This window comes from Scyliorhinus canicula, chromosome 10 (genome assembly GCF_902713615.1).
Source record: "Scyliorhinus canicula chromosome 10, sScyCan1.1, whole genome shotgun sequence".
NCBI classification, from domain to species: Eukaryota; Metazoa; Chordata; class Chondrichthyes; order Carcharhiniformes; family Scyliorhinidae; genus Scyliorhinus; species Scyliorhinus canicula.
Genome location: NC_052155.1, coordinates 51,806,800 through 51,819,056, shown reverse-complemented (window position 1 = coordinate 51,819,056; position 12,257 = coordinate 51,806,800). Strand labels below are relative to the sequence as shown.

Sequence of the window (12,257 nt, the reverse complement as noted above, 5' to 3'; positions counted from 1 at the left end):
AATTGGCCATGCTAAATTGCCCCTTAATTGGAAAAAATGAATTGGGTACTCTAAACTTATAAAAAAAAGAAATAATCACGCTCGACTTGTTGATGTCCAACTCAACACTGCAATATGCGTCATTGGACAGGTCGATTCCGACTGTTTGTATTGCCGCACGTTGCTCCTTCCATTTACTGCAATGCTGCAACCCCCTTGGGAAGTCCAGTGAATTGAAGACGATAAGCCGTCTCCCCATTCACTCGGACCTCAGTAACATCCCTCAACACTTGTAGCCGCACAAGCCCATGCATTTAACCTTCGACAGTGTGACGTCAACTGGAAAGTCAAATAGAATGACTTGGCATGAGAAGTCACAAACACCCTGTGAAAGACCCCGACACAAAACCCTGGCTTCTTAAGTACACAAGAAATAGGAACCGGAATAGGTTCCTTAGACCATTGAGTTCCACCATTCAATATCATTGTTGATCTGAAATTGGTCTCAACTCCATTTTCCTGTCTGTTTCCCATAATTCCGCCACCAGTTCAAAAATCTGTCCATCGCCGTTTTGAATATTTTTAAAAACTCAGCCCCCACTGCTTTCCCTGGAGAATTCCAAACATTCACAATCCTCCAAGTGAAGCAATTCCTTCTCATCACCGACTTAGATGGGAAGCTTTTATCTCGAAACTGTGCCTCCTAGTTCTAGACTGTCCCACAAAAGGGAAACATCCTCTCAGCATCTACCCTGTTATCTTCGTCGTGCCCAACGTTGAACTGCATATGCGCAAACTGCGGTAGATGAGGATCTTTGCTGCACAAATAGAAAATGTAAACGTCTCCACTGCACGACTATGGTTACCCAGGACAGACCAAGGAACAAAGAACGACCCAGTGCGCAATTCACAAATATGCATAATTATCTGGCTTAAACCTGAATATAAAATGATAAGTCATTGCTTTATATTTACATCGGCCATGAGAGAGAGAGGCAGACAGGCAAGAGATGAACCTGCACCTGCCTGTGTGGAGTTTGTATGTTCTCCCCGTGTCTGCATGGGTTTCCTCCGGGTGCTCCGGTTTTCTCCCATAGTCCAAAGATGAGCAGATTAGGTGGATTGACCATGATAACCGGTGTGGTTAAGGGTACAGGGTGGGAGGGGGGTGGGTCTAGGTAGGTTGCTCTTTCGGAGGGTCGGTGCAGATGTGATGGGCTGAATGGCCTTCTTCTGCACTGTAGGGATTCTATGAAATCTCCATGGGCTGTGTTTGAATTCTGGTCTCAGGCGTGAAATGACACAACCCCAATGATCTCACCCCGCCCACCACTAGATTTGCCCCCCTGCCCATTGTCGACTTGAATGAAGGAATAAAGGAGGTCCAATGTCATCAATCACAAATGCCTTAGGGAAGCACCACCAATATAATGTGGACTAAGTTTAATTAATAAAAGAAACCCAGGGGCAGCACGGTGGCGCAGTGGTTAGCACTGCTGCCTCATGGCGCCGAGGACCCGGGTTCGATCCTGACCCCAGGTCAGTGTCCGCGTGGAGTTTATATATTCTCCCTGTGGGTCTGACCCCCACAACCCAAAGATATGCATGGAAGGTGGATTGGCCACACTAAATTACCCCTTAATTGGAAAAAAAGAATTGAACACTTTAAATTTAAAAAAACTAAAGAAACCCAGAATTCCAAATTACAATATTGTTTGTACCAATGAGAGGATTTATAACCTGCGTGCCCACTCATTTCAGATGGTTTTATCTCTCAGAGATTCTCAATCACCTCAAACAACCCCGGGTAACCAATCCCATGGCACAGTTCAAAGGTGAGCTTGGGAAATTCCTCTTGTGTCCTGACCAATAATTATCCCTCAACCACAAATATAGTGTGATCAATTATTTAATTGTTGTTTTTGGATGTTTGCTTGCACAAATTGGCTGTTGCACTTTCCACATGAAAACAGTGAGGAGAACATCTGATTGGCTACAAAATGCTCTGGGATATCCTGAGGTGGTGAATGGCTCTATGCAAATCCTTTTCCCAAACCCATTCATTCAACAAGCCTTCAATTTTCCATCATAGGTTCTCCCTGTAGGTTCAGCGCATCTGTTTGGGTTGCCGTGGTACTCCACTCAAGCTCAACATGCCCTCCACAAACCTATTTCACACAGATGCAATCTACAATAACTGGGCGAAAGTGGACACATCTGGATATTCTCCTGACAACACTGCATAATCACAAATAAGGACATTGGTCAACAACCAATGACAATCGCACAATGGCCAATGTCAAATATTAACTCCCAAATTGCCCATTCTTTGATGTTCCCTAACTGCATTATCAAAAGCACCTTGCATAAAATATAGCTTCATCAACCATGCCTTCTCCCCAAGGGAATTCCCACATGTCTATGATCAAGGCAGCACAGTAGCATAGTGGTTAGCACAATTGCCTCACAGCTCCAGGGTCCCAGGTTCGATTGCCGGCTTGGGTCACTGTCTGTGCGGAGTCTGCACATTCTCCCCGTGTGTGCATGGGTTTCCTCCGGGTGTTCCAGTTTCCTCCCACAGTCCAAAGATGTGCAGGTTAGGTGGATTGGCCATGATAAATTGCCCCTGTTGTCCAAAATTGCCCTTAGTGTTGGGTGGGGTTACTGGGTTATGGGGATGGGGTGGAGGTGTGTACTTAGGTAGGGTGCTCTTTCCAAGAGCCGGTGCAGACTCAATGGGCCAAATGGCCTCCTTCTGCACTGTAAATTCTATGTCTAAGACACAGTTTAGTATTGAGGGATATGGACTCAAGACTCTCCATGGCAGTCTATTATTGCCGTTTGGCTGCAATCAACCCACCAATGAACATGTGCAGAAGGGAAGAGGGAGGACTGGGGGGAAAATAGACCAGATGAGGCTTCGGCATCTTTTCTTTAAAATGCGGATTTCGACAGAAAGGCCCGAATTGTCCATCATCTTCAACCACTGCTGTGGTGGTGGATTCATGCAACTGACTGGTTGTGCGGATCAGTTAAGAGCTGGCGTGGGACTGGAGTCACGTCTTGGTCAGACCAGGAAAGCAGCAGGTTTCCTGCTCTAAAGTCTATCAGGAGGGAATTGGGCTTTTATAAAATCTGATAATTTACAGGTACCAACTTTTTATTTCCTGATTATTAAATTGAACTCTCATTCTCGAACTGCCATGGTGCGATTTGAATTATTAGTTCAGGACTCGGAGTTACTAATCCGCGAACATAAAAACTTCAATACCATACCCACTAATCATCAATACCATGCTACTCCTCCTGATGGAAACTGTCTGTTTGAGGACAAGATGAGCACTGGAGTTGGCTGAAATACCCCGCAAGAATACCTATGCTCACACACTCAGACAACAATGGCGCACCAAGGGGGCTCTGCATAGTCAGTGGTGTCATTATTTAGTTGAGGTATTAAACTGAGGCCATTTCCCCCCCTTAGTTGTATGTAACAGACCCGGGCGCTATTCATAGGTCAGGGAAGGTCTCCCTGGTGTCCTTGGGCCACGTTTACCCCACAACCAGTATTATCAAAAAAACCCTACCGGATTATTTGTTCCATTGCTTTCTGGGTGACTTGGCCATGCAGAACTTGGGAGCCAAGTTAGCCAACAGTAACTGTATATGTCAAAAGTACTTCAATGACTTCAAGTGTCTTGAGGTGTCCAGTGGCAATGACTGGTGCTATATGAATGTCAGTTCTTTTCCCCTGTTGAAAACTCAGGGGGCAGGTCAGGCTGATTAACTTCTTATTCCATAACTGAGCTCCATTGTGCAGAGAAAAGAAATGCACACAAAGAATACAAACAAGAAAGCAAATTGCACAGCAAATGCTCAAAATCCTCCAGCCCTGACAGTGCTTGAAGGTGTAAATAAAAAGAACAAATCATTGGTTCCGGTTCTCCCCCCCCCCCCCCCAAGTTTGTACATTTCTCAATGAAGGGTCTTTGCCTACATCATGAACTCACCTTTGCTTTCATAGAATTCTTACAGTGCTGAAGGAGGCCATTCGGCCCATTGATTCTGCACCGCCCCTTCGAAAGACCACCCGGCCCAAGTCCAATCCCCCCATCCTATTCCTGCAACCCTAATATAAGGTGTAATTTAGCATGGCCAATCCACTAATCTGCACATCTTTGGCCTTCTCCAAGACTAACCTGTATTTCCAGAATATTCTGCAACCGTCTCATTTTAATATGAACGGTTCATCAAACTCCAGTTTTAGAAAATAATGTGTGTAAAGGACTTCCTACTACAGGCGGGCTGGGGGGTTAGGGGTTTAGTGACAGAAAGTCTTCTCTCCTCATTTGAATATTTGTTGTTTCATTTTAAAAGAAAGTAAAATTCTTCCTGTTAGAATGGCACTGAGGTCACCCCAGTCCAGCTGATTTACAAAGAGAGAAATAGTCTCTTTTTAAAATACCTTGCACGTGCTTTTTACTATAACATTCATCACAAATTGTCTCCCTCATGTCTATGTGAGTTTGATAACAGCTTAAATGACTCAAGATGGCATCCAACTGTCTTCTTGGGTAAATGATGGCCACTATTTGGGTTTTGGCTAGTTTTGGTTCCCAGCCTGATGTTTACTGCCCTTTATTCTGTCCCCATTGTGTCCAGTGAAATGAGATGGGCCAATTGCTGAGTGTTTTATACCAAACACGAGCACTTTGCCAAATAAGAAAGCCAGTCAACCCCACCGACCCCCCTCCCTTTAAACCCCCTCTTCAACCCCCCCCCCCCCCCCCCAATTCTCTGAGCACCCCACCCTATCATTCTCCAACCTCTAACTCACTGTCCAGTTAAAATCCAACCGAGGCCACTCTCAGGGCCCAGTACTCTCACCAACATACTCCTGAGGCGTCGCAAGCTTCACCGCCCGCCCATTACATGTACGCGAGCGTCGTGGATTTTAAGGCCTTGCGTGTCTCCCTTCCCTAAAGCTATCCAGTGTGTATTTTTTTCATCTTCCTCCCTTTTCAAAGTTTACCCGCCATTTATTTTACCTTCGAGCCAAACAAGGTTGGGAGGTGGCTGGAGGTAAAATAGGAGGTGGTGGTGAGGATTAAAACATGAGGGAGAGAGTGACCATCACAGGGGCCTGTGTTGCAGCCCTTCCCCCTTGGAGCACTGCTTCCCAAAAACAGTCCAAACTCGTGGGGGTTGATTTCTGCCACCCTCAAATGCAAGTTTTACTGGAAATCCGCCGCGTACCAATTAAATAAATCAATTAAGTGATAAGAATGGATATTTTGATCACTTACTCGGTCGGGTGCTCTGGGTCATAAGCGTCCCCCATCTTCACCGAGCGGCGCTATTTTACTCAAAACATTCAGCATTAAAAAAGAAAAAAAGATAATAAAGACGACAAGAGAAGAAAAATTCCCCCAGCGATTCTCGCAGCCGGCGTGTAAATTTCCTCCTTTTTGTAAATTTCTCTTCCACCTTCCTTTGGAACGCTGAGACTTTTCCTCCCGAAGCGAGTGGCAACTCGACGTTCTGAAATTAGAATCCCGGCGCCCGCGACGTTCCAAAATCGAACCTTTTTGTATCAATTCTCTCCTCCGATCCGACACAAATGTTGCCCTTCAAGCTTCGTTCCAATGCTCGCTGCTCCGCCGCCGGTCGCCTGGTGAGGCATCCACACACACACGAAGCCCTTCTCTGGTCTAAAACATCCTTTCTATATAATCTATATATTATTCTACCGTGTGCGTATATATATATAAATATATAAACCCGGCACACGGTCCTTTTTTAATTCCCGTTTGGCCTCTGGCAGAAAAATTATAACGTGAAAAAAAAAACTTTAAGGAACGCGATTCTTTACATTCAAACCCATTTCCCCCCCCCTCTCTCGTTCTGGGTTCTCTCTTGTTTTAAGCACACATTCCCTCTATGTGTGTATTTTTTTAAGACTCGAGAAAGAACACTAGGACGATGTACGTCCCTCCGTAACAAACGGAAATGAACCCAGGAGATTTTTTTTAAAAAGTGACTGGGATTTTCCTGTGAAATTGACAGTTGCCTGGGCCAATTGAAAGTGGCCCAGCCGCCAGGGCGAAACTGACACAACAAGCGACATTTTATTATCATTCATTCATGGAAGTTACTGCTGTATAAATCCTCAGGTTTGTGTCTACTTTTTCTTTTCCCCGCAGCTAGGTGCGGCTTTCGTGTTTTCTTTCAAAAAAACCTCCTGTTCTGACTTTTCCTTCTCGAAGTTGCACCCCCCGCCAACCAGGCGCGCGCGATTTAACAACACTTGCTGAATAACTTGAGCAACAAAAAGGAAGCTCGGGTTCGTTAATTCTGTTTCTGGATCGTTTAGAGGGGGAAAATATTTTCCAGCAACCGGTTTTTAAATGAACTTTACCATTAATATGAAATCTGCCATCCTTCCCTGGTCTGGCCGACATGTGACTCAGACCCAGAGCAATGAGGTTGACTCTTAAATGCCCTCTGAAATAGCCTAGAAAGCCACTTAGTTGTATTCAACCGCTACAAAAACACAAAAGGAATGAAACAGGATGGACCACCTGGCATCAACCCAGGCACTGGAAGTGACAACAGCAAACCAAGCCCTGTGGACCCTACAAAATCCTCCTTGCTAATATCTGAGAGCTTGTGCCAAAGTTGGGAGAGCTGTCTCACAGACTAATCTAGCAACAGGCTGACATAGTCATACTCACAGAATCATACCTTACAGACAATGTCCCAGACACAACTATCACCATTCCTGGGTATGTCCTGTCTCACCGGCAGGACAGACCCAGCAGAGGTGGTGACACAGTGGCATACAGTCTGGAGGGAGTTGCCCTGGGAGTCCTCAACATCAGCTCCAGACCCCATGAAGTCTCATGGCTTCAGGTTAAACATGGGCAAGGAAACCTCATGCTGATTACCACATATCGGCCACCATCAGCCGATGAATCAGTACTCCTCCATGTTGAACACCACTTGGAGGAAGCACTGAGGGTGGCAAATGTACTCTGCGTGGGGGATTTCAATGTCCATCACCAAGAGTGGCTCGGTAGTACCACCACAGACCAAGTTGGCTGGGTCCTAAAGGACATAGCAACAGGTGGTGGGAGAACCAACAAGAGGGAAAAACATACCAGACTTCATCCTCACCAATCTGCCTGCTGCAGATACATCTGCCCATGACAGTATCGGTAGAAGTGACCACTGCACAGTCCTTGTGGAGACAAAGTCTCTTCTTCACAATCCTCCATCGTGTTGTGTATTAATACCACCATGCTAAATGGGATACACTTTGAACCGATCGAGCAAGTCAGGACTGGGCATCCATGAGACACTGTAGAATTGTATTCAACCACAATCTGTAACCTCATAGCCTAGCATTACCACACTCCCACACTCTACCATTACCACCAAGCCGGAGGATCAACCCTGGTTGAATTAAGAGTGCAGGAAACCATGGCAGAAGCAATACCAGGCGAACCTAAAAATGAGGTGTCAACCTAGTGAAGCTACAACACAGGACTACTTGTGTGCCCAACAAATAATAGACAGAGCTAAGTGATTCCACAACAAATGCATCAGATCTAAGCTCTGCAGTCCTGACCCATCCAGCCGTGAATGATGGGGGACAATTAAACAACTCACTGGAGGAGGAGACTCCACAAATATCTCTATCCTTAATGATAGAGGAGCCCAGCACATCTGTGCAAAAGACAAGGCTGAAGCATTTTGAACAACTTCCTCCAGAAGTGCCAAATGGATTATCCATCTCTGTCTCCTCTGGAGCTCCTTAGCATCATAGTTGTCAGTCTTCAGGCAATTCAATTCACTCCACGTGATATCAAGAAATGGCTGAAGGCACTGGATACTGCAAAAGTTAAGGGCCCTGACAATAGTCCGCCAATAGTGCTGACGACTTGTGCTCCGGAACTTGCCGCACCCCTAACCAATCTGTTCCAGTACAGCTACAACACTGGCATCTATTTGGCAATGTGGAATATTTCCAGGTGTGCTCTGTACACAAGAAACAGGACAAATTCAACCCAATCAATTGCCGCCCTATCGGTCTACTCTCCATCATCAGCAAAGTGATGGAAGGAGCCATCAACAGTGCTATCAGACGTCACTTACTCAGCAATAATCTGCTCCTCGATGCTCAGTTTGGGTTCCGCCAGGGTCGCTAAGCTCCTAAACTCATTACAGCCTTGGTTAAAAAATGGGCAACAGAGCTGAATGCAAGAGGTAAAGTGAGAGTGATTGCCCTTGTAATCAAGGTGGCATTTGACCGAGTATGGCATCAAGGAGCCCTAGCTAAACTGGAGTCAATGGGAATCAGGGAAAAACTCTCCACTGGTTGGAGTCATACCTGGCACAGGCCGTTGACATTCAATGGCATTACCATCGCTGAATCCCCCACAATCAACATCCTGGGGGTTACCATTGATCAGAAACTGAACTGGACTTTCCACATTAATACTGTGGCTGCCGGAGCAGGTCAGAGGCTTGGAACCCTATGGCGAGTAACTCACCTCCTGATCCCCCAGCCCCCCCCCCCCCCCCCCCCCCCCTCCCCTCCCTAAAAGCCTGTTCACCATCTACAAGGCACAAGTCAGGAGTGTAATGGAATACTCTCCACTTGCCTGGATGAGTGCAGCCCCAACAACGCTCAAGAAACCCAACATCATTGAGGACAAAGCAACCAGTTTGATTGTTACCCTTTTTGCAAATATTCAATCCCTCCACCACTGAATGCACCAACGTTCCTTAGACAGCACCTTCCAAACCCATGACCACTACCATCTAGAAGGACAAGAGCAGCAAATACCTAGGAACCCCACCCTGACTTGGAAACATATCGCCGTTCCTTCACTGTCATTGGGTCAAAATCCTGGAGCTCCCCCCTAACAGCACAGTGGGTGTACCTACACCTCAGGGACTGCAGAGTTTCAGGAAAGCAGCTCACCACCACCTTCTGATAGGCAATTAGGGATGGGCAACAAATGCTCCCCTACCAGCGACGCCCACATCCCGTAAATTCATAAAAGAAAAAACTTTGTCCACTTGGGGTCACACACTCTTTGGGGATTTTGAGAGGCAGCCATATCGATTAAACGGTCAGGCGCTTTCAGTTTTTTCTCTTCTCTCTCTCCGGTATGGTCCCTAGGCAACAGAGTGTGATGAATGACAACACAGTTAAATGATTGTAGTGTATAACACTGTGTAGAATGTGCATCACTGGTGTGTGTTCAGAGTTTTTGGAAACAGCAGCAAGTTCTTTTCCTTTTAGAAAAAAATATTTTATTTCGAACACAATCAATAGAAGATATAACCAAATTAGAAACAGCTTTTTATTTCCCCCCTTAACTAACACAACACTCCCCAACTTGCGTCAGCAGCGCACCCCTCCCCCCCTCCCCGCCACAAGACTATGTTGAATTTACCTGGTGAATAATTTCACTCCAGGCTGCCCCTCCAAGCTCTATCCCCAGTTCCTCCCCATCTTATCTCCTCCACTGGCGCCTTCTCCATTTCCAACACCACTTGTAAATATCTGCAATCTTCCCTTCCCCCATTTCATCCTGTGTTAACAATTTATCCAGTAATGTATACTTTGGCAGCTGATGGAAAGACCGGAGCTCTTTACGGACAAAGTTCCGCACCTTTATGTACCTAAATTCACTCCCCCTCGGCAGCTGGAATTTCAACAACTCTTCCAGCCTGGCGAACCTCCCTTCTACGACCAAAACCCTTACCCGCTCTACCCCTTCCCTATGCCAACTCTTGTGTGTTGCGTCTATCCCTGCTGGTATGAATCTATGATTCCCACATATTGAGGCCAGAACCGACAAACACCCCCCCCCCCCCCCCCCCCCCCCATTCCAAAGTGCCACCTCATCTGGTTCGATACTTTGAGGGACGACACCATGACCGGGCTATTGGTACACCTATCCGAGGCAAACGGGAGGGGGACCGTCGCCAGAGCCCTTAAGTATGCCCCCACACAAGAGGCCTCCTCCCATTCCGACCTCCCCTCCTCCGTGGCACCTTCTCCATATTTGCCGCTCAGTAATAGTATAGCAGGTTTGGGAGCACCAGCCCCTCCACCTGCCATCCTCTCTTCAAAATAGCCCTCCGAATCCTGGCCGTCTTCCCAGCCCATACAGATTCCGAGATTAGCTTATCTACCCTCCGAAAGTACACCTTTCGAAGGAATATCTGAAGGGACAGGAAAATAAATAAAAACCTTGGGAGAAGGTTAATCTTTATCATCTGCACCTCCCTGCTAAGGGCAGTAATAGGGCACCCCAACTCTTCAGATCCCCTTTTACCCCCTCCGCCTAACCAGCCAAGTTCCACTTATGCATTGAGGTCCAGTCATGGGCTGCCTGATTCCCAGATTCTGAAACTTTATCTTGGCCAGTTTGAATGGCAGAGCTTCCAGAATAGCACTTCTCCCCTGGGCATTCACCGGGAATACCTCACTCTTTGGCACATTCAATTTATACCCAGAAAAGGCGCCAAACCTCCCTATTGGTCCATTATTGTTCCCATGCACTCTAGCGGGTTCGATACATATAGTAACAGATTATCTGCATACAACAATACCCTATGCTCCCTACCTCCCCTTTCAATGGCCTTGCACTGTCTTGATGCCCCGAGCGCAATAGCCAAAGGCTCAGTAGCCAATACAAACAATAGTGGGGACAGTGGGTATCCCTGACCTGGAAGAAGGAACTGAAGGCACTGTTGCTAAGTTTGCAGATGATACAAAGATCTGTAGAGGGACAGATAGTATTGAGGAAGCCGCGGGGGGGGGGGGGGGCAGAGGACTTGGACAAGCTAGGAGAGTGGGCAAAGAAGTGGCAGATGGAATACAATGTGGAAAAGTGTGAGGTTCTGCACTTTGGAAGGAAGAATGGAGGCACAGACTATTTTCTAAATGGGGAAATGCTTAGGAAATCAGAAGCACAAAGGGACTTGGGAGTCCTTGTTCACGATTCTCTTAAGGTTAACATGCAGGTTCAGTCGGCATTTAAGGAGGGAAATGTAATGTTAGCATTCATGTCAAGAGGGCTAGAATACAAGAGTACTTCTGAGGCTGTATAAGGCTCCGGTCAGACCCATTTGAAGTATTGTGAGCAGTTTTGGGCCCTGTATCTAAGGAAGGGTGTGCTGGCCTTGGAAAGGGTCCAGAGGAAGTTCACAAGAATGATCCCTGGAATTAAGAACTTGTCGTATGAGGAACGGTTGAGGACTCTGGGTCTGTACTCGTTGGAGTTTAGAAGGATTAGGGGGGATCTTATTGAAACTTACAGGACACTGCGTGGCCTGGATAGAGTGGAAGTGGAGAGGATGTTTCCACTTGTAGGTAAAACTAGAACCAGAGGGCACAACCTGACTAAAGGGACGATCCCTTATAACAGAGATGAGGAGGAATTTCTTGAGCTAGAGGGAGGTGAATCTGTGGAATTCTTTGCCGCATAAGGCAGTGGAGGCCAAATCACTGAGTGTCTTTAAGACTGAGATCGATACGTCTTGATTAATAAGGGGATCAGGGGTTATGGGGAGAAGGTAGGAGAATGGGGATGAGAAAAATATCAGCCATGATTGAATAGCGAGGGCAGCACGGTAGCGCAGTGGTTAACACTGCAGTCTCTGCCGCTCTCCCCCAAGAGGGTTACCACGAGCCCGGTGGTGGCGGCGACTCTAAGAATCTGGGGACAGTGGAGACGGCATCGGGGGGAAACAGGGGGCTCGATGGAGGCTCCACTGGGTGGCAACCATCGGTTCATCCCGGGGAACACGGATGGGGGATTCAGGGGATGGCAAAGGGCGGGCATCAGCAAATTGAGGGACCTGTTTATTGGCGGGAGGTTTGCCGGCCTGGGGGAACTGGAAGATAAATTTGGCCTTCCCCAGGGGAACATGTTCAGATACCTGCAGGTAAAGGCGTTTGCTAGGCGGCAGGTAGAGGGATTCCCTTTGCTGCCCTCGCAGGGGACGATGGACAGAGTGCTTTCGGGGGTGTGGGTAGGAGAGGGGAAGGTGTCTGACATCTATAAGGTAATGCAGGAGGTGGAGGAGTCGTCAGTGGAGGAGCTGAAGGCTAAATGGGAGGAGGAACTCGGGGAGCAGATAGAGGATGGGACTTGGGCGGAGGCCTTGGAGAGAGTCAACTCCTCCTCCTCATGTGCGAGGCTTAGTCTCATCCAATTTAAGGTGCTGCACCGGGCCCATATGTCCGGGACTAGGAT

General features: G+C 47.2%; 2 protein-coding genes across 3 annotated transcripts in view; one reads left to right on the top strand and one right to left on the bottom strand.

Moving 5' to 3' along the window:
• setd2 (SET domain containing 2, histone lysine methyltransferase) overlaps positions 1-5,966 on the bottom strand; it is a 110,640-nt gene extending 104,674 nt beyond the window's left edge. Inside the window, exon 1 of the mRNA XM_038808915.1 lies at positions 5,283-5,966. Within this exon, the coding sequence (XP_038664843.1) occupies positions 5,283-5,317 (35 nt within the window). The 5' untranslated portion in view covers positions 5,318-5,966. The remainder of the gene's footprint in view (positions 1-5,282) is intronic.
• An 81-nt stretch (positions 5,967-6,047) lies between these two features.
• The window catches only part of LOC119972362 (tubulin delta chain-like), a 138,817-nt gene continuing 132,607 nt past the window's right edge, over positions 6,048-12,257 (top strand). The window contains exon 1 of one of the 2 annotated variants that reach the window (XM_038808920.1): positions 6,048-6,149. The gene's annotated coding sequence lies outside the window, so the exon portion shown is untranslated. The remainder of the gene's footprint in view (positions 6,150-12,257) is intronic. The other variant, XM_038808919.1, reaches the window with a different exon arrangement.